The sequence below is a fragment of the Alexandromys fortis genome, unplaced genomic scaffold, assembly GCF_014885135.2.
Source record: "Alexandromys fortis isolate MF-2015 unplaced genomic scaffold, M_Fortis_MF-2015_v1.1 scaffold_10, whole genome shotgun sequence".
Taxonomy (NCBI): Eukaryota; Metazoa; Chordata; class Mammalia; order Rodentia; family Cricetidae; genus Alexandromys; species Alexandromys fortis.
In genome coordinates, this window is record NW_026067895.1 from 5,707,887 (window position 1) to 5,729,678 (window position 21,792).

The window sequence follows — 21,792 nt, forward strand, 5'->3', positions numbered from 1 at the left end:
GTGGGAAGTCCAAGGACCATCCTCCTCCATCCAGGTCTAGTAAGGTGAGCATCCAGACTGCCTAGGCTCCCACAAAGCCAATACGTGCAGTAGGCTCAAAAACCCATTGCCCATGTTCTTGAGGTCTCAGTAGTCCTCATTGTCCGCTATGTTCAGCTAGACCGGTTTTAACCCAGGCTTTTTCAGACCCAGGCCAGCTGGCCTTGGTGAGTTCCCGATAGAACATCCCCATTGTCTCAGTGTGTGGGTGCACCCTTGAGCTAGTTCCAGGACAGGCTCCAAAGCCGCAGAGAAACCCTGTCTTAAAAAACCAAAAAAAAAAAAAAAAAAACATTTTTTTTAATACTAGAAATTTCTTATTATTTTTCTTATTCACTTTTTTTCATAACGTGGTTAAATTGTTTAGTTTTTTAATAACTTTATTTAGTTTGTTTCCTTAAATGCCTTTAAATTCTGGTAAAAGTATGTTGCCAGCTTTTGATCTTCATTTTTATTTCATAGTACCTATAGTTGAGCACATACTCTCCTGTATTTTATTAAATGCAATTGGTATTATAACACCAATTTGAGAATACAAAACATAGACAACTCTTTCCAATTCACATTGAGCAACCATAGTTATCAACCATAAAACCAGCTGGAAAATCAAAAGGCAATTATTCTCCACATATTTCCTCATTTCTTCAATCCATTTCCCATTTTCACCCCCAGATCCCAGTCTTCTCTAAGCTAGCTATTAGGATTTGTTTGGGGAGGAGACTTGCTTCCTGCTTAAGAGAAATTTCCCTTTTAGGTCTCACTCCAAATTTGTTACTCCTACTCTGCCTCAGTTGTACTCCTTGTGTACCTCAACTTTCCTGGCTGACCAAAGGATTCCTTCCAACTCAGGGATAGGGCTTGCTGCCTTGGATTTCACTTCTCAGGGAGTTTCCATTGCTTTTTCTACCCTGTAGAATTGGTAGGAGCAAGAGTTCCTTATCATTGGCATCTTTATGATCAAGAGCTTATATGTATTGCAAGGGTGCAACATGCAATAAAAGTCACAGGAAAACATAGAATTAGATATCGAAAAGGTAGCAGGACCAAATGTCAAGATTTTGTCAAAGAAAAGATCTGGAAACAAACGTAAGTAATTCAATTAAATAAAATGGTATTCAGTCAATTCAGAATAAATAAACTGAACTTCTGCCAAATCAAAGGAAAATCTGGGTCCCAAAAAGAATGTCCTCCCAAGAAAACATGCTTGATTAGGCACACAGGCTAATCATACAAGCCAATACCTTGTTCAAACCCAGTAGATTGTTTAGCTCAAGATGAACCATGCTGAGGAGCAATATCTATCAACATGAAACAGCTCTTACTTCCAAGGAAATGTGAGTCTATTCTTGAACTAAATGTGTGTGACCATGGCCTAGGAACATGGATTCAGCTTGCCCCCAAATAAGAGGCTTCTCTATGGAAATGGTTTCATAAACTTTTCATAGAACAAAAAGATAGCAATAAACCAAATCATTTTTTCAAATACATTGGTGGGTATATCATGCATGTAAATGGAGACTGCACATTCATTTCCCAGCAGCCTAGACCCAAATAATCACATAGAAACTCTTTTAATTACAACACCGTTTAGCCTATCAATTCAGGCACTTTATTAAGTAACTCTTCTTTCTTAAATTAATCCATTTCTAGTAATCTATATATCACCAGGAGTTTGTGGTCTACCAGTAAAGTTCCAGCGTCTTGCTCCTTCAGTAGCTGCATGGTGTCTCCCTGATTCTGCATTCTTTATTCCTACATTCAGTTTAGTGTTCCTGCCTAACTCAGGGCAAAATGGCTTCTTTATTAATCAATAGTAATAAAACATATTCAAAACATACAAAGGGGAATCCCACATCACATGTAGGTGGTTATAGCAAAGTAGGCCAGCTCTCTTTTATGTCTCAGAACTATCTGATGACATTCTGAGATTTGGGTCGGTGGATGGCAGATGGCTAGTTTGACTCATTTTGAAAGATGTTACATGAAAATCTCAAAAATGTTAGGTCAGACATAGAAATCATCAAAGGAATGGCTTTTATGGGGGACCATAAATGACCCATAAGATAATTGGGCTGTGGCTCAGTTATACTAGGAATCTCCATATTCATGAAGTTTTGATATGTCAATCAGCCCTATGGAAACCTTAACACGGGTGTGACTTTTGTTGGGGTTTGGATCGAATTTTGAGAGTTTGGATCATGAAGTGAATGACATGAAGAATGATTCACATCACCATCAGGAACAGGAACAGGAGGTGATTTGGGTGTCCCTGAACTCAAGCTTCCAATTAGCAGGGAGTTACTTTACTGTGACTGTAGAGAGCTTGTCCTACAGCAACACAAATATATTGTTTTATAGTTTTAATGATATCAGTGGTGTTCCAATTAGTATGACCATAGACCCCCACTTTTGGAACTCGGATGTCTGAAATCAGATTCAGTGGATGATATTAAAACAGTCATCACTGTCTGTTCTTTGTAGGACCTCTAGGGTGGTGCCTATGCCCTTGCTTCTTTTTGTATTATAATAGAGCATTTCTCATGGGGCTCCTCGGCTCTGGGCATCATCTACCAGCCTCAACATGAGTAGTTACAGAATCCAGACTCTCTGTGAATTTTTTGTTTTTACATGGCTTATCTTTTTTTTTTTTTTTACTTTATTTAATCTATGATTACCTGTACTCAGTCTCTTTAAAGACTTTACCCTTTTTAGGCATTGACTTTACTTTATGACTCTGTATACTCTTTATCTTTTCTCTCTCAAGCCTACATACATTTATTCAACACTGTGACCCATTTAGAGAGGTCTTTTGTGTCTGAATCTGTCCTATTGCATTGTCTTTAATTCTCTACTGTCTTGAAGAGCTTTAAAAATGCTAAGCACCTTGGTTGCAGCTGCTCTGGATGTTGCCTCCACCTCTCTCCAATTTCAAAATGGTGGATCTACCATTTCTGATAGCTCTGGGGCTGCCAGGTAGGAGCCACACTCAGCATTTTAACTCTGAGAATGAGTGTGCAGCACATAAACTCTTTTTATCTGAGTTACAGTCAAATCTGCCACACAGAGCACGGTGCAGCCTGGAAACATCTCTGTATGGCAGCGGGAATCTGCCATGCTCTCCCACCTGCCCAAGCCTGATCCCACAGTCTGCCCAGGCAGGAAGAGCTGAGCCATGGGCATGATCTCAGATACTTTCCTCCCAACCCCGAGTAGGCACAGAAACACCCGGACCCACAAATGCCATTAAAATGCTTAATAGCTGGCATTCACACTGGTGGCACAGCCCAAGAAGCCATGTTTTAAAACCACGTGGCTTTTTTTGTGGTATGCTGCTGAGTCAGGAAAAACTTTCTGCAGCACACCGCTAGCTGTGCTAAACTCTATATTTGTGTCTAGAATTCCTTTTCAAGCCCTTTCTGGTTTTACATGGAGTTAGTTTACCACTCTGGAACACCAATTGTTACAAGGAGAGAGGGCCTCCTGTTTGTTCCAGGAAATAATCACACAGAAATTGTATTAATTAGATTACTGCTTGGCCCATTGGCTCTTTTTTTAGCATTTAACATTCCAGTGATACCTTTGGAGTCATGTAGGAAAAACATTAGATAGATAGATAGATAGATAGATAGATAGATAGATAGATAGATAGATAATAAATCATATCATTTTAATCATGCATAATTTCAAGATATCAGAATTAACATTGTAATAGTTTTTCTTATCTCTGTGATCCATATCTGACAGAAAAAGATCAAGGTCGGAAATTATTTACTTTGGCACATGGATTCAGATTTCAAAGCAAAGTTTTTGGTTCCATTGATTCTGGACACTGAGGGAGAATATCAACATAGCCACAGGAATCTGGCAAAGGAAATACCTCACCTTCTGAGACAGAGAGGAGAGAAGACCAGGGATCATTCCAGAACTTCCTGCAGTCAGACTCAACTTACTGAAGTTTTCAAAAAACTGCACCCCCCGCCACAAAACAGTGTCAGCACATAGAGACTAAGTGCTCACTGCACATACTTCTGGGAGACAGTTCATACCCAAAACATAACACACACTGAAGCTGAATTTCAACCACTGGATGCAACTTTACATACTGGTTTTTAGTTGATTTCTAACATGGGGTTGGAGAGATGACTCAGTATATAAGAGTGCTTACTATTCTTCCAGAACATGAGTTGAGTTACCAACCAGATCTAATATAGAGTGACTCAAACTCACAGGAATAAGGCTTCAAAACTGCAAGATGTTGGGTGAGAGGACCTGTAATGAGAAATGAAGAAGACAAAAAGCAAAAAATAAAAAACAACAATATCTGGGAACAAGAGGCCTTGCATAAGTTGAAGCCTTATGCCAAGCAAATTTATCAAGATATATTATCACAGAAAGAAAATGTCCAAGATCAGCAAAGAACTAAATCAGACAGTGTTCGAAAAGAGGACACAGAATACCACAGACATCTCTGCCTAAGGTCTGATAACCACAGCCCAGACAGAAAAGTTGGTTCCCCAAAGCCTCCACTCCTCTGACGCAGTTTCCAGTCACAGAAACTGGACTTTCCAAGTCAACTGGACAAAGACAAAGAACTCAAGTTTCCTTTGTCCTTTCATCAAGGGTTCTGAGAAAAAATATCTTATCCAGAGAACCATCAAAAGAACTAAACCAAAGACTTTAAAAAAAATCAGAAGTCATATTATTATCATTTATGAGTAACATGGTTTTGTAAATTTCAAAACATAAAGACTTCACACACACACAACACATGCACACATGTATACACACACAGATGTACACACACACACAAACACAATGAAAAACAAATCCAGTCAAATTACAGGATAAAAAAATCATATAGCTATCAATAGTAACTATATTATAATGAACTTTCTGAGAAAGAAATTATATTTGGAAGAGTTAGACAATATCAAGCCCTTCAGAAAACCATCTGTATCCTAGTCACATACTGCAGTCATTGGCCTCTCTATAAAAAGCATTATGGTATCGTGATTTATCATCCCACCTCTGTTTGCCAGTGTCAATTATTAGGTAAGTGTTCAGCAGTGCAAATGAACATTCATCAGATGTACTTTGTGCTCCCTGGTCAGTACATAAACTCAACTAACCATTATTGTAAAGGTAATTCTTAAAATAATCTATTTTGATATAATCTTTCTAGTATTATTGTTTGACAAGTTTACAGTCCCTAGGAAATGTTAACCAAAGTTTTCCACTCACCCATTTTCTAATTTGTAGGTAGTACCAAAATCAGGGATGATTATTTTTTCCTCCCAAAGGCCTTTAAAAAAATCAGCCTGGGATTGCTTCACAATATGTTCAGACAGGAGATTGCCAAGGAACCTGGGAAATAAATCCATAAATGTTAATGGCCTGCAGTATCACGATGATCTGGGTGGGGGAAAGATCCAAAAGAAGCTTATGATTCTGAAGCTTGGACTGATCCTCCAAGATCACAACATTGATAAGAACTCAAATGTTTCACTGTGAAATTTGTAGACCTAACAAATCTTTATGAACCTATCTTTATGCCTGAAATGCTTGTAACACATAAACGGAAGGACTGCTCATGCCACCTGGCAAAAAACGTTCAGATATTTTATTCATGACAAGTGAAATAATCAGAGATTAAATAATTGGATGCCTTTGAGCTTAGAGTAGAGGTTATTTGAAGGATTAGAAAAGAGCAATCGCACGTGAGGACAATAAGCTGTGAAACTCTGACAGGCTTCTGTGTCCATGTGGTGGTTGTTTTCTTTTTTCATTTTATAGCCTCATATTGATTTGCAGTCTCAAGGCTTTTAAACATTCTATAAGTTGTATATTTAAGTATTAAAGAGTTTGATAAATCATAAAGGAGGGGAAAAGAACACTATTCCTACCATGTCTTGAAATCTCATTTCTGGCCCAACATTGTTTTCTAGGGCACAAGCCTGATGCCACATGCACTCAGTACTTCACTCAAATGACTGAAATAATGTGATTTAAGTTTTGAGTCAAGTGGGGAAGAAGAATTGTTTCTAGTAAAATGATAAACAGGTTGAAGGGAAATCTATGCACGACACAAATGTAGGAAGCATGAAGCAGATCAGTTGCCAAATATTTTAAAGTAGTTCCAAGCAGATGACCTCACAAATGTGTGCAGTGGTTTTATTTTCGCTCTGCACTATCAGGAAACAAAGTGGAAAGTATAGACAAAACACTGAGTGCTCTGTTGGCAAGCTAAACCTTATGAACCAAGGATCATATCTTATAAAGACTTTAATCCACAGTTAATTTTAGAGAGGTCGCTACATGTCATAGCTTAGTTGCATGAAATAAACACGAAAGCAATGACAGAGTTTGTAAAAAGCCAGAGAACTCAGAGGTGATGAAATATGTCTAAATGGAGAATAGTAAGTGAATAGAAATCAACCCACAAATGCATGCATTTAATTTTCAGTGCATGCTTTTAACATCAGCTTATTGATCACATGTAAGCAAGGACTACTTTTTACAATTATTTAAACCTCAACCCTCAATATGAGCAAGGATGGTATTGTATCAGGCAAAATTATAGTTATCAAAAGGCATATCTACCATGGGGCTAACTTAGCCATGCTGAAGGCAGGAGTGGCTCGAGGGGTGGGGCATGAGACCCAGGAACTATCTAACCAAGACTCAGAACCCCCTTGAGCTATCCTGGATCTGGAAACCCTACAATGTGAAAAAGAAAAAGCCATCTTAATCTCCTTAGGTTAGTGCAACAAAATTGTGAAACTTGGTTACCTTATAAACATCTAAAAATATTTCTCCAAGGTCTAGAGGTCAGAAGTCCTCCAGCAGAGCTGGGCCCAGTCAGGTATGTGAGCACTAATGTCTGGGTGGCAGACTCCTTACTTCCCTTTAGATCTTTACATTGAAGAAATCAGCAAGAGAGGCAGGGACTGGATGCCACTCATGGTGTGCTTGCTCAGCGTGCATGAGGCTCTGGATCACTCTCTAGTACCACAAATTCACTTCACAGCCCATATCATCCCGAACTCACCACTTACTTACACCTTGTCACTGCGGGCTAGAATTTTAGCATGTTCATTTTGAGAGCAAACAAAGATTCAGTCAATTGAAGAAACGTTCATCTCACTATATAGTTCACTTTTGTTACCTGATCTCAATATTATTTGAATTATTCATATTAGGAAAAGGTTTACCTACTCCTGTCAGGAAGAGATTTTCATCTTATCCAGAAGTCATCTTGAATGGAGCCATGGACGGATGTGCAATCTGATGAAACTGGTTTCAATGATGGCAGATGTTGTAGTTGGTACATTTCTTGGGCTAAGAACAGACTTATAGACTGAAGAGATGACTCATTGGCTAACAGTGTACACTGCTCTTACAAAGGACATGATCTCTATCCCGAGCTCCCATGTTAGGTGACTCACAACCAATAGAACGTCCAGCACCAAGGGATCTGCCACTCTCTTATGTTCTACTATAATACCTGTACTCATATGCACAACCTCCCTCCTACACTTTCACATAATATTTTTTTGTTTAAAAATAAAACCACAAAGGCAAAAAAAAATTTAAAAAAAGCAGTCTTGTGAAGAGCTGGAAGCAATCACATAACTATTATTTTTTTCTCCCCCAGTATGTGTATATGTGTAGGTGTATATGATAGAGCAATTTAACTTGCCACAGAGAAAGAAATGATGAAATATTCTCTGCTGAGAAAACCACATTAAATCATTAGCTCTGGAATATGTTGAAAATATTCAACTGTGACACTAGTCTAGATGTAGCCCTACCTAGTGCCCATCGTCTTACCAAAGCTAGTTTTTCCCTTATAAATGAAAGAGGGAAAGAAACATCTTTTACTTGTGATTCCATTCTGAGAAATGAGCATTTCTAAAAAACCAAGCCTTCAAAATACATCTATCAGGCTTGCAGTTTCAGGGAAAAAAAAAGATCAGTTCTGCTGGTCTGTTTTGAAGATTGAAGACTGACTGGTGCATATACACTGCTTAGCAAATACTTGGGAAACTAAGTGGGTAGGCACGGCAGCTGTCTCCAAAGTGCCCTTTAGCTACCCGTATAATGCTTGATTTGAAGAGCACATTATTACATAATTATCCAAGAAAATACAATGAATGATGTTGCCCATTCAGAGAGTAAGGGGGATGGCATGTCAAGTATGTTGTGCAGCCTGTGTTTTTCCCCTTCTAGACACCAAATGAACCAGTTTCGAATCCACAAACAACTGTGACTCTGCAAAACACAGCTGTTTGGGCTTTGGCCTGAGCACCACTCTGTGTGTTATGTAATAGCTGTTGAGCAATTGAGCCTTTAACTCAAAAAAGCATTAATGCAAGAGAAAACAGTTCGATTTTTTCGAAATAAAAATCTATAAGGAGAGAGAGAGAGAGAGAGAGAGAGAGAGAGAGAGAGAGAGAGAGAGAATATTTTAAGAACATAGAAGTTCTGATCCCAATTCAAGCAAGATGAACAGATACTCAAGGACCTGCTGAACCTGGGGAGATGGTTGGTGTCATGGATCTGGATGCCTCCTTTTTAACATGCACAAGTCTATTTTTAAAAATGTGCCTTTATTTTCTTGTTATCTGTTGTTCATTTTAATTGGCATAGAACACATTGAAACAGAATTGGTACGTTCCAGAAAGATGAAAATATGAGGGAAAGTCTGCCAATGCCAGGATGAATAAAAGGTTAAACATAACTTCTGCGAATGTAACTACTCACGCAGAGACACTAAGCCAATCGTCAGCCTATGTAGGGATCATCTTATGGTTATCAAGGTGGAAATGGAAAGGAGGAATAACAGACTGGGGATGCTTTGCCTGGAATGAGATTTCAGCCTTATCCTGTGAGGTCTGTGATCATAAGCTGTAGTCCACTCCCTGTTCACCAAATGAGAAGCTCAGGTCAGGGTCGCAAGAGAAACAGGTTCCCAAGCTCCTGTTCCTGCCCCTAGCTAAGTCCCCATGCCATGCAGGGGAGATGGCAACTTTACTACAAAGAGGTTATCGCTAATTCTTAATAACCAGAGCATCCAAAGAATGTTATCTAGTTCCTTCCGTATCTTGTGCTGGAGCGTCTACACAGAGAAGCATTGTGTTCAAAATGAAAACACTAGAGGTCAAAATGGTCCTTTATGATATTCTGGGCTCAAACCATTCCGAATTCAAACTCTTTGGGAGTGATATTTACATTCTTTCCTGCTACACTGCTTAGAGTAATGACTTACAAGCGTAGACATTTCCCAAATCAGACACTACTTTCTCTTTAAACGAATTTTCACAGAAGCCTTGGACATAACGCTCTTTGAGGGTCTATGACAGTGACCTCTGATTGAGAAGTCCTTCACAGTGTCACAGTGTTCTGTTCCCACCGAAAAGACATAGACAATTTGAGGATTCTGGTATGAGATGAGGTTGCCGAATTTTTTTAAGTCTAGAGAGGTGGGGTTTCTCTTTAACAGCACCCTGATCTTCTGGGACAAGAATGGATTTGCTAGCAGCCGTGTCCTGCAGCTTCACGGCCCTCTGGACACTAGGGAGAACAGATGTTGTTTTAGACTATTCTCCATTTCAAAATCTTTCATACCCAGAATGTTAGAGAAGAAAAAGTTACATAATAACCTAACAAAGCATGAACAGGCAAGGGGAAAAAAAATAACTGGCTTCCAGCGTCAGGAGCAGCTGCACACACACCCTCAGCACAGGTTTGGCTTTGTAAACTAATTCATCTGTAAATAGTGAGCAGTCTCCAGATGGAACTTCAGGGCCGAGGTGCAGGTTCCTTAAGGATTCACATTTAAAGGCAAAGGCTCCCTGCCAGTCTTAGGTGTTAGAAGAGAGTAGTGTTCTCTCTGCCCTGAGTCTGCCCATCCAATCATATCCTAATATGCAAATGACCCTTAGTGCATGCAGATAAAAAGGAGCAAAGGCCCTAACAGAACCAAATTGCTGAGCCTGTCACCTGTGTTCCAGGAGCCAAACCAGCAATGTCTTCCCCTGCACAACCTGAAATCCCTGCCCCGCTGGCCAACTTGAAGATTCAATATACCAAGGTAAGACAAGGGCTTTCCGTAGGCACCTGACTAAAGCATGGTCGATTGGGGCTTTTTTTTTTTTTTTTTTTCAAACAGGAAGACAAAAAGCTTGCAAAGCTAGTGGCCTGATTCAGTGGTGAATTTTAGACCATATCAGACAACTTCTCGTAAGTTTGTATCTTGACATACATCCAAGGGAAAAGAATTTTGCTCTGTGTGAATGGTTCTTGTGCCAGAGTGCAGTGAACCAGAGTGAGCAGCAGGTCTATTAACCCTATGCAGTGAGCACTTATGGTGAGACAAACAGAGGAACTTACTAGAAAGAAGCCAGACATGTGGGAACAGCTTTTTCCCTCCTTCTCTTCTTCCCTCCCTCTCTTCCTTTCTTGCTTCCTCCCTTACTTCTTTCTTTCTTTCTAAAAGAGACATAGCCCTCTAAAACAAAATAACATGACCATATGTTTGATAAGAGAATATTGACGTTGGAGGACTTAACTCTGAGCATCGAATGGAAGCTGGTGCCAAAACTTCCAAATGGACTTGAGTTATTTATTTATTGTGGCATAGAAACTCTGCTTATTTATTTCTCCAGGAAAGTTTGTTATTGTTGGAGACTTTTGGAGAACGCATGTGATTGTAAGCTGATAAATATTTAGAGAAACAAGACTTCAAAAACTTCAGCCAGGGAGAGTTAGAAAGTGATCAGGCTGTGGTTGTCCTGAAAGACTCTTATTTTTTTCTACCACACAGTTTCATGCTTACTTTTGTCACAGATCCTAGGGTCCCAAAATTAAGAAATCTCTCTCTCTCTCTCTCTCTCTCTCTCTCTCTCTCTCTCTCTCTCTCTCTCACACACACACACACACACACACACACACACACACACACACGAAAAGCTATTTAAAATAGCTGTGTGGTATGATTCAAAGAACAAAGTGAGAGATGTACTGCTTAACTCTGGGGAGAGTCATGTTGACTTCTGAATTAGAAAATCCCAACCAAGAGTATTAAAAGAGATGACAAGGGCCCAAGTGACCCACTTTGTGCATTTATTTCCTTATACATGAACTGGGAGGAGTGGCTTTGAAACACAGCAGCCTTTGGATTTTTCTAAGCACATCAAGTGTGGGTGCTGCCTGGCTTATATGTGCTTTCTCTGAGGACAAGGTCTGCAGAGAGGAGTGAGCCTTGATTATGGCTGACTAGGAGGTGGAACGGCACAAGCTTGCTTTCACAAACTTTTCAAAGAAAGAACATGCTGTACAATTCGGTTTTTTTTTTGTTTTTTTTTTTTGCTTTTTTTTCTCTCTTTTTTTTTGTTTTGCTTTTTTTTTTTTTTTGTGCAAAAGTCTAGAGAGTCCACAAGCTCTAACCCCTTATAAATGTCAAATTGTGTACACACCACATATTTCAATCTTCCTGCCTCACCCAGTTTTGCTTGTTTGGAAGAAATTTTTGTCAAATCTGTATACCCAGTGTTTCAGAAAGATTGGTATCATTGACGCTGTTTATACTGTTACAGTTTAATCACGACAGAGTTTAGTTTGCATGATCCCAGCTGGGAATAGATTTTGTAGTTGGGATGCCCTATCATTCTTTACTTAGTTTGTTTTTTATGAACTTTACTGAGCTTATGTGTGTGTGTGTGTATCTCAAGAAAAAAAATTAAGTAAAATATTTTTCCTCTGATTTAAGTTTAATTTAATACTTACTCAGGAAGCATGCAAATGAAAGGACTAGAAAAATGGGTATTCCTTAAAATCTAAGTACAAGGGACAAGTACAGGACCAATCATCCCTTAACACAGATGTTTCCAGATGGGAACTTCTTCACTGCATAAGAACGTCTGAGGGAGAATGGTGGGCCTAAGGATTTAAGAGCCAAGAATGCATTTGTTTGATGTTCATGCACTTCTCTAGTTAATAATAAGCAACACAACTCAGTGAAGTTTGATTTTTTTTTTAATCTTCTACATAAGTCTGGTCTACTCAGTAAGCATCATACCATTTGACGTGCTCGTTATGGCATTTTCACACTTGGGAGGACACCAGTTATGTATGCAATTAATCCTCAATGGGAGCTTTCTCTATGCCTGTGCACGTTCCTTTCCTGGGTCCCCCTGAAGAATTATATTGGATTTGCTCTCCCTAGAGATTGAAACAATGGCTGTTAGTTCCTGGTTGCAAAGAACAAAAGGCAGGGGTTAGGAGTATTTCTCAAATTACCTTTCCTGACCAGTATCTCAATTTATGTATTATTTTCCCTACTGCTTCTTTTTTTTTCTTTATTATTATCTAAAGCAGGTTGGTGTTTGGGGTTGAGGGAGCAAAGAACAATAAACAATAACAAAAATAAAAAGAATATCAGCTATAGCCGAACAGCTGCATAATCTTAACTTCAAGAATATTTTTATGTATATATGTACACAATTGTGAAATAATGAAAACAAAACAAAATTATTTGAAAAAAAATTAAGCCAAACAATTCAATGATACATCTAGGACTATTCTCTAGTTTAGTTCCTTTATCATGGAGTACATAAAATGAAGTTTGGAGTTTATGAACTATCTCACAAGGAGATACAAAAGCCCCCATCGCATCCCTATCTTTGTTACCCTCTTGGGAGTTTTAAGTAAAAGCTACATGTGGCCCAGTCCTGGTACAGAGATTTTACATGAAGAGTGCCTTTTAAAGTTACAGGACCCCTTGTCAAACTCCATCACCTCCACCTGTGTCTGCCTTCTTACCATTGATATGGGGTGATGAGGACCCCGTTTCCTGAGGGGTGTAAGCCGTCCCAGCTGGTAAGAAGCACATGAGGCAGAACTGGCTCCTGGGGAGTGGCTAGCATTAGCAATCACATCCTGCACATTTTTTGATCTGTTGCCCAGGTCTGTTTTAACAGTGCCATTCTCCTCTTTTCCCTCGCCCACTTTTTCTGTTAGTCTGCCTTACATTATTGTTCCACCCGAGCACCAGAATCGGCCTCCAAGGTTTACCCAGGCTTTCGGGGTTCTAAGATTTTTCTCTCATAGGATTTGTTAATTCCAAGTTTTCTTTCTCATGTGACACACCTTCCTTTAAAAAGAGATAATAGGAAATTCAAGAAGGCAAACATTTTCATTTAGAGTTCAAACTTTATTAATAATTAGCATAATTATTGAACTTAACTCCTTAACTTATAGTTCTTTCATGCTCAGAAGACATTTTCACCTGCTACTGATGGTTCATATACACACTAAATAATTGCAACGAAAGTGAATGATAATAATTTTATTTATTTGCCCAAAGCAGCCCTATTGGGAGCTATAAATTTTTTACATAGATAAAGAAACCAAAGGGTTGAGGAATATAACCTTATTAGCTTGCAAACAAGAAGTCTGGGTCTTGAATGCTGACTAGTCAAGCCCTCATGCTACAATGGTCACCGCCATGATTTAGGGACACAGAAATAACATGGTGTGCAATTTTTTGCTTTGACTTTTATCTGCCCATTCCTAAGTACTGGAGGGTGTTGACTGTGAACTTTTTTTGGATGCTTCTTTCAGGACATAGGAAGCTATTGAGTTTCATTTTTGAGAGAAAGGAGGCAATAGGGAAGGCAGACAAAAACAATTCTGTTCACTGGAATGAAAAGGAAGGTTTGGGTTGAGAGAAATTGTGAGGAGGAAGTTGAGACATGGGTGCACACTTTATATGTAAACTATATTACTTCAAGCACTATGGATTAAATCTTGGCTATAACAGGTGATTTCATTCTTAGGTGTCTGGTTTCATTAATCTCTCTCTCCCGTCAATGTGTATGTATGTGTTTATGTGTGTGTACATGTGTACAAAGAACTAAGAACAATTGAATTTTCTGTGCTAGGCACAATTTGAATATTGAAATTTTTAGTAACCTCCACTTTTTATCTCTTTTAAATTTTTAAATTGATTTTTATTGAGCTCTACATTTTTCTCTCTTTTAAAATTCTTACAATTTTCAAAAGCAGGCTACTTGAGATTTCACATAACTCCTTCCTGATTTTCTTAATTTCTCCCGTTTTCTCATCATCCTTTCTCCAATGCTTCCCTTTCCTTTGTTTAATAAGTTTGTTGCATGATTGTTCCATATCAGATAATATAACGTTAATATGATCATTGTCTCAAGAAATTATATTCTTAATGGATTTATTGGGCAGCAAACAAGTAGACAGAATACATTAAATAGAAAATTGTGGGATGTTCTCAATGCAAGAAAGTGGAAAGCTGAGAAGATATGTCAAAGTGATAAAATGGAATAGAAAAGTACATGAAATTTGATAATGCTTTCTTGAACCATACTGGGTGATGGAGCCTGGAGAAAATCTTGAAGATACTTAAAGGAGGGCAGAACCACCTTTATGATAAAGCTGACTGTGCTATGGTTGTCTTCATTTGCATAAATCTTTTCTTACTTCTGACTAAAACTATATTTTACTTTCTCAGGGTTTGGAAGCAGTTAAACAAGTAGCTGAATTTCTGTGATGTATAGTTGTTTAATAAGACAGACCTGAATTCAATGTCCAAAGTTCGTACTTACTTCATAACCTAACTTGGTCAAACTACTAATCTGCTTGATCTTAAGTTTTTCTATCTATCTATGAATGAGCATTTGGTAAAGATGCTAATAGGTAAGAGGCTATAAGAATTAAGTAAGTAGTTTATGGAAAGTAGACAGTGTCTAACACTTATTATTTGGTATACATAAGTTTAATTTGGTACCAGAAGTCTATCACTTATTATTGGTACCTTCCTGAACTATACTTTCAAAGATTAACACTAGAGTCCTGAAATGGTTCAATTTCAATGCTAGTAAAATCTGTAATTTATTATTTAAAACAGTATTTATCTCATTTGAGATTAATAAGTAACTAGTTTCCAGGAAGTAGGAAATGGTACTATGGTCCTATTTCTAAGCTGTGGAAGCTGAGCTCACAGAACATGCAAACTTGTTCAGGGTTACATGGCTCTTAAGATACAAAACCAGCCAGGCAGTCATGGTGCATGATTTTAATCCCAGAATTTAGGAGGCAGAGGCAGGCAGAACTTTATGAATTTGAGGTCAGTCTTGTCTACAGCTCAAATTCCAGCTATATAGAGAAACCCTGTTTTGAAAAACCAAAAAGAAGAAAGAAAGAAAGAAAGAAAGAAAGAAAGAAAGAAAGAAAGAAAGGCAGAATATAAAGTTGACAGATTGTACTATTATAGATGATGTGTTTCTATATGCCATTCTTTTCTCCCTGACTACTAAAGACAGTGATATTCCAATCTCATTCAAGGAAACCTCAACACAAATCCTAAAGTAAATAGCACATAACCTTTGAAAGTTATTGTTTTCGTTTTCTGAAAGTCTGTATGTTCACATGGCTTTTCAAGCATAGAGCATACCTATTGAATTTTTCACCTTCTCCTTTCCAGAATGGCAAGGCTATGTGAGAACATTCAGAAAATGTGGTGGACCCCGAGCAATCCAATCTGAGTTAAAGACTTTGCTCTACATTGATGTTTTCTTTAGAGAGAAGAGGGCCTAATACTGCTAAAGAGGAAATATGGGAAGAAGTTTTAGTGCTTCTATAGATAAATTCTGATCCAGAACATATAAGATGCATATAATATATATCATTCTCTTACCCATTGAACTTAGAGATGATGTAGCTCAAAGTAAATGCAGCATCATCTTTCCTTTCTCCTTGACTTAAAGGGCTTTAAAACAAGGGCAAATGACCATGCAGTTCCATAACTGGTAAGGGAATAATGTAAAACAGAAATAACGGGAAGTCTGCATTTCTCCGCATTTTTCTCACTTCGTTACCACAACCCCATGACTATAGATAGTTTCCTACCCTATGGCATTTCTTCTCTTATTTCCTTTACCCTCTTAGTTTTGAATCACAAGATGTTGCTTTGTTGCCTCAGGGCTTAGGTTAAAACTAGGTGTGAGTAATCTAGTCTTGCTTTGTTCTTTTCTTTTCTTTTTTTAATCTTTAAGATCCACTTGACATGTTCCATTTCTCATACTGTTACCTCTACCCTGACTTTCATCTTATTTTCACAATTTTCAATTGTCTTGGTATATTTTCAGGTTTCTAACGATGAGAAAATATACAATTCCTAACATGTTGTCAAGCTGTGTCCCCGCCTTTCAGAGTTGGTAACATACACAGATGATCTGGCATCAGGACTGACTTTTCTTTTTTTTTTTTAGCATTTGTCTTCCTTAGAAAATCTTAAAATGCTTTGTACATTGAAACTGTGTTTCTCATACACTCTTAGCAATTAAGAAAATATTGACATCCATTATAAGAACTTTGAGCCAATAGCCCAGTTACCACTGTGCAGAGATAATTTGAATTTGGGGTACTTTGTTGGAAGGAATTAAAAACCAATAGGTCACCAAATCTCATATCAACAGATAAAAAGAGAAGATATTAATTAAACTCATTTTGTTTTAAATGAGAAATGTTTTGAAGACATTTTATATTTGGTAAAAGGAGAAAAATTTATAAGGTCTAAAGAAAAACAAGAGTATATAAATTTCTTATTTAGAATTGTTTATCATCAAATATATGAAGACTTAATAACTTTGACTCTGAATAGGAATCTTTGTTTTTTTTTTTAACAATTGTAAGTTGGGACAGTAAACTACACCCAGTAAACAGGAGGGTAGTATGTATATCATTTTTAATTTGATATATGAAAAGTGCAAAAAGCAGAAGTCAAATTTAAATTTCCTAAAAAGCTATTATGGATTGTTTTATCAGATTGAAAATAATAAAATAAAAAACCTGGAATTCCTAGATTATGAATGACATCTTTAAAATTCCAGTGATTTCTGTGAAGTTCAGCTTAATATCTGTCTCTAATATATACACAATATCTTAAAGCACTGTGAGCACAATCATTATTATAATGTAGTCAATGACTAAATGTGACAAAATATTTTATTTTAATAGCTCTGTCTCCCAAACTTGTCAACAGCAAATGGAAAGTATAGTTCTCTTCATGATAGGGCATTCAATAAGCTCAAATCGGTTTAATAATTCTGTAATAAGATCTAATGATTCTCCAAGAACAATGGCAATGGGTTTTTTGATCCTACTGCAAGTATTGGCTTTGTGGGAGCCTAGGCAGTTTGAATGCTCACCTTACTAGACCTGGATGGAGGTGGGTAGTCCTTGGACTTCCCACAGGGCAGGGAACCCTGATTGCTCTTTGGGCTGACGAGGGAGGGGGACTTGATAGGGGAGGGGGGAATGGGAGGCGGCGGTGGGGAAGAGACAGAAATCTTTTATAAATAAAAAAATAATTCTGTAATAAATATTCATTGAACTAAATTTCTCCATATACCCATTTAATATAATTATAGGATAAGTAGTTGTTCAAATATATTTGTTCTTACAAGTGGCTAGAAGGCAATAAGATATGGGATAAGACAGGTGTACAAAGAGGTTGGGAGGATTAGTGGAAGTGGAGAGTTTAGAGAAGTGAGGAGAAGCACTAATCAGAATATCCTTAGTACTTGTACAAAATTGCAAAGAAAACAACACAATAAAAAAATTCAGAGTGCTCATTCTGGATTTGGTTATGTAAATAAAACTAAACGAACACTGGGTTTACAGTTTTCTTTGGTATTAAAGGTTAAACCTGAATGCTGCTGAGTCACAGTCGCTCACAGGGTTATCCAAAGCCTCCCTCTACGGTCACCTGATGCCTTCCAGATAAACCTCAATATTATTCAGAAGCTTCTACTGCCTTTAGTATGAAGGAGCAGTGGACAGGTTACCTGCACAATTCTAATATCAAAATGACATGCACATTTTGTCATTGCTCTTTTACCAAAAGAAATCATGGGCCATAACTCACCTATATGGCGGGGATATCACTGAGAACTCACAGAGCTAAGGTCATGGGGACTCAGGTAAGAATTAGCTAGTCTTACAATAGCATAACAAAATTTGGTCAGATTAGTATCAAACTTTTCCTCTATTTCTAAGTGAAATTATAAGTTTCAAAAATTATGATACAATTGATCTCTTGGTTTATCTATGAAAATCTGAGGTATAACATAATTCCTATAGCAGAAATAAGATAGAATTATTGATGACAAGTGAATTTCTTGATAATTTTCAAGGCCACTTATAATATGTAGGCTGATTTGGAATCTCATAGACTGTGGGTATCTAATTTTAACACAGAGCAGAATACACTAATCTTGTATTAGGAGAAATGTGTTACTTTGGAACAAAAGAAATGACTTTCAGTTGGAGCAACCAGTGAGCAGGTCATGAGAAGATGCTGCTTAAACTAGTTTGAAGTAAAACACAAAGATGCTGAGGCTGCAGCAGAAGAGAAAACTGGAACAGAGGAGAACCTGGTAAATGAAGCATGGAGCGTGGGGAACACATGGGCTGAACTCAAAGACTGTGGGACCAAAGATCAAGATGAAAAAACTACCCAGTTTTTTTTTTACTTTGTATGCACAAATGTTTGTATGTATGTTTATCCATGTTAACTAAAACAATGTTAACTAAAACAAGTGATGGGCATTTTGAGACAGGGAGAGACATGCAATATGTAGACATATCATACCTCGACTCTAGTTTTAAAAAGCCTCAAACTTAATACATATTTAAGTACCTGTATCTGTTTTCTCTGCATCCCCACAGATCTTCATCAACAATGAATGGCATGACTCAGTGAGTGGCAAGAAATTTCCTGTTATTAACCCAGCAACTGAGGAGGTCATCTGCCATGTGGAAGAAGGGGACAAGGTAAGTTCCAACACCCACAAGTCCAGTTTCTACCAAGAGTCTTTGCTTCTCACCATCCTGAGCTCAATACCCAGTGTAAGCTCAATGAAAATACGAAAACGTGGCTGCTCTTAAAGTTGGGTATTCTGTTGGCCTTGACATAAGACAAACACCATCAATGGATGCCTTGGGTGAGGTGCTGATTTTTTTTTCAAAACTATTTTTCCTTGACTGCTTTTCACTTGAAATAGTGTCATGATTTATTATACAGACAGACTCATAAAAAAATTCATCAGGATAAAGGAGAGAGAAATCTTTTATAAGCTTACAGTTATTCTTTCACATTTGCTAAGCAAAGCAAAAGGCCGATATAGAACTCTTAGAACAATTTATTACCAAATTAATTTATTGAAAATTATTGATTTGGGAACAAGGAGATCAGGGATCTTCATGCTATACATGGCAAAATCGCATTTCCACTACACTACAGTATGTAAGAGTTTCTTTTTCCTGTAGTCCCAACAGTACTTTACACAGTTTGATTTTTGTTTAGAATGATCAGGAGCAGAGTAAGAGACTATCAGTCAATTACCATTTTGTTTGGAGTTTATCCAATAGCTAGGAAAGGAACAAAGTTTCATATTCTTGTTGGCCATTTACACATCTTACGCAATGTTTTTTGGGATAATTTCTATTTAAATTAGATTATTTTTAATATTTTTCATTATATTAGTCCCATATAAAATCTGGAAACAAAACATTTGTCAGATGAATAGTCTAATGTTTCCCCCTGCAGACTGGCTCATCACCCATTTGTTCTGTAAAATTATAACTTGACACTACACAGATTTATTTTTTATTTTTGTTTGTTTTAATGGTTGTGCTTTGGGAACTTCTCCAGTCACTGTCTAATTCAATATCTTGAAATGAGTTTTGCCCATTTTCCTTCAGTAATAGCATAGGTTTAGGTCATTGCTCCATTTGTTAATTTCTATTTATAAAAAAAGAGAAGGATCCTCCACACTAACTTTTCTTCATGTGGTGGTTCATTTCTTCGTAAGAAAGAGGCTGGCTCTTCTCCACTGTATGTTGTGATGCATTTGTTGAAATGATTGCAGGTGCACAATGGGAAATATGGATTTGGAGTAGTATAAAGGTAGGATGATTGGGACAATTGGCTTGACGGGTGCATCTGGATGAATTTCTAGAAAACCAAACTTAGGCAGAGAGATAATCACCATCCACATCTATGTGCCACTGGTGACCCAGAATATTCTGAGTTAATCCCAGAAGAAAGTAAAAATGTGTTTACTATATTTCTTTTTTTAAAAAGGGGGGAGGAATAAATGCTTTATACCTAAGATTGAGATACAACACACAGTATGGCTTTACCTCAAATGCCAACCTCATTCACTGAGTATCTCCAACAAGACTGGGAAGAAACAAATAGAAAAATAATTCACACATGCAGTAAGATATTCACAAACTAAGAACCCATCCGCTGCCTATGCCTTCTCCATGTAGATAAAAATGTCACTCAGGGCTATGAATCTATAGATGACAGTTAGTGAAAAGAAATATTGTTGATGCTTTAACAATGAAGCCTTGAACATTTAGCTCCAAGGGAACATCTTGCTCTGACAATGGGATTAGTCCCAATAGGAAAACAAAACTCTCTACCTGGGTTCAGTTGATGCCTTGTCAGGCAGAACTTTTCTAGGAGAGTCAATGACGGTTACCATCTTCCTCAGGCACAGAAGGAAGATCCAGTGACCATCCCAGCACCTTTGCCAGTGAGCACTGATCTGCTCGGTGCTTAGTGACAACTGCCCCTCCCGTAGAAAGATCAAGGAGACTATTTCATACCCAGGCAAACTGTAGGCTAAGTCTCTGTGCCAGTATGGTTGGCTGAACAAATGAGTCATCTAAGCAATTGTCAGTCATATAAACTATTTGTAATAAACTAGGACTAGCTTCACGACCACATTTCTGTCTGTTTCCTTTTATTTCTAAAACAGATTATTTAAACAATGTCTTTTTAGAATTATTTCTGTTCACACAGTTTGGGAGGAATCTAATGAGGAGTGGCTAGCATTGCTTAGTCACTCTAGCATAACCTGGTTAAAGTTCACAGTCACGAGAAACCTGATATCCTGGAGTGGCTCGTTAGGTCAAAGGCTAACGGTCTTGAAGATTTCATTCACGAGTAGAATGGGGCTGCCAACCGGCCCCATCCTGCCTCTCATGGTATCACAAGTGTGGGGCCGCAGCCAGAGCAAATGCTTGTTAAAAAGCAGTCTGCCTGTGGTGGGGAAGTGTTTTCTTTTCACTTCAGTGGCTCCTTTAGGAGCTGCTCACTAATCCTGGGGCATGAACTAATAGATAATTGGAGGGATAAAACTAAATGTCCATTCAAGTAAGTGCTTCCGACAGGTGTGAAAGGAAACTGGTCTGATTGCTACTTTCTCCATCTCTGACTGAATTTAAGGTGGGGGGTCCAGATTCCAGGAGAGATAGAAGCTTTGGGACCCTCCCTCACTAGTCTTAGAGGTTCCTGCTTTCTCACATTCATTCAAACCACCTGCACACATTCAGCCTGCAGGCCAGGCTCTAACTTCAAAACTGGAATAGTTCACTGTCCCTAGGCCATAGGATTTGGTCATAGAAAATCCCAGGTAATCTTGTGTTGTAATTTAAAAAGTATAGCTTGCCAGTCCTTGAATAAAAATATACAAATAACTTTTTTGACAAAACATATTAAAAATGTGATTCGTACATTGGGTAATACAAAAGTTTTGTAACATAATGAAATTGGCTAAACCATGATTATTACATAAATATTTTATAATAGATGATATAAGGCAAAATACATACCTTTCTATGATAGTAGCATAGCCTGTTAGATTA

General features: G+C 37.8%; 1 protein-coding gene and 1 long non-coding RNA gene across 4 annotated transcripts in view; one reads left to right on the forward strand and one right to left on the reverse strand.

Annotated features, from left to right (window-relative positions):
- Window positions 1-5,415, reverse strand: part of LOC126510827 (uncharacterized) — a 50,955-nt gene extending 45,540 nt beyond the window's left edge. For all 3 annotated transcript variants that reach the window (XR_007594510.1, XR_007594513.1, XR_007594511.1), the window contains exon 1: window positions 5,281-5,415. This is a non-coding gene — a long non-coding RNA (uncharacterized lncRNA). The remainder of the gene's footprint in view (window positions 1-5,280) is intronic.
- Window positions 5,416-9,968: 4,553 nt separating this feature from the next.
- LOC126510746 (aldehyde dehydrogenase 1A1) overlaps window positions 9,969-21,792 on the forward strand; it is a 38,326-nt gene continuing 26,502 nt past the window's right edge. Inside the window, exons 1-2 of the mRNA XM_050157436.1 lie at window positions 9,969-10,132; window positions 18,802-18,906. Of these exons, the coding sequence (XP_050013393.1) occupies window positions 10,067-10,132; window positions 18,802-18,906 (171 nt within the window). The 5' untranslated portion in view covers window positions 9,969-10,066. The remainder of the gene's footprint in view (window positions 10,133-18,801; window positions 18,907-21,792) is intronic.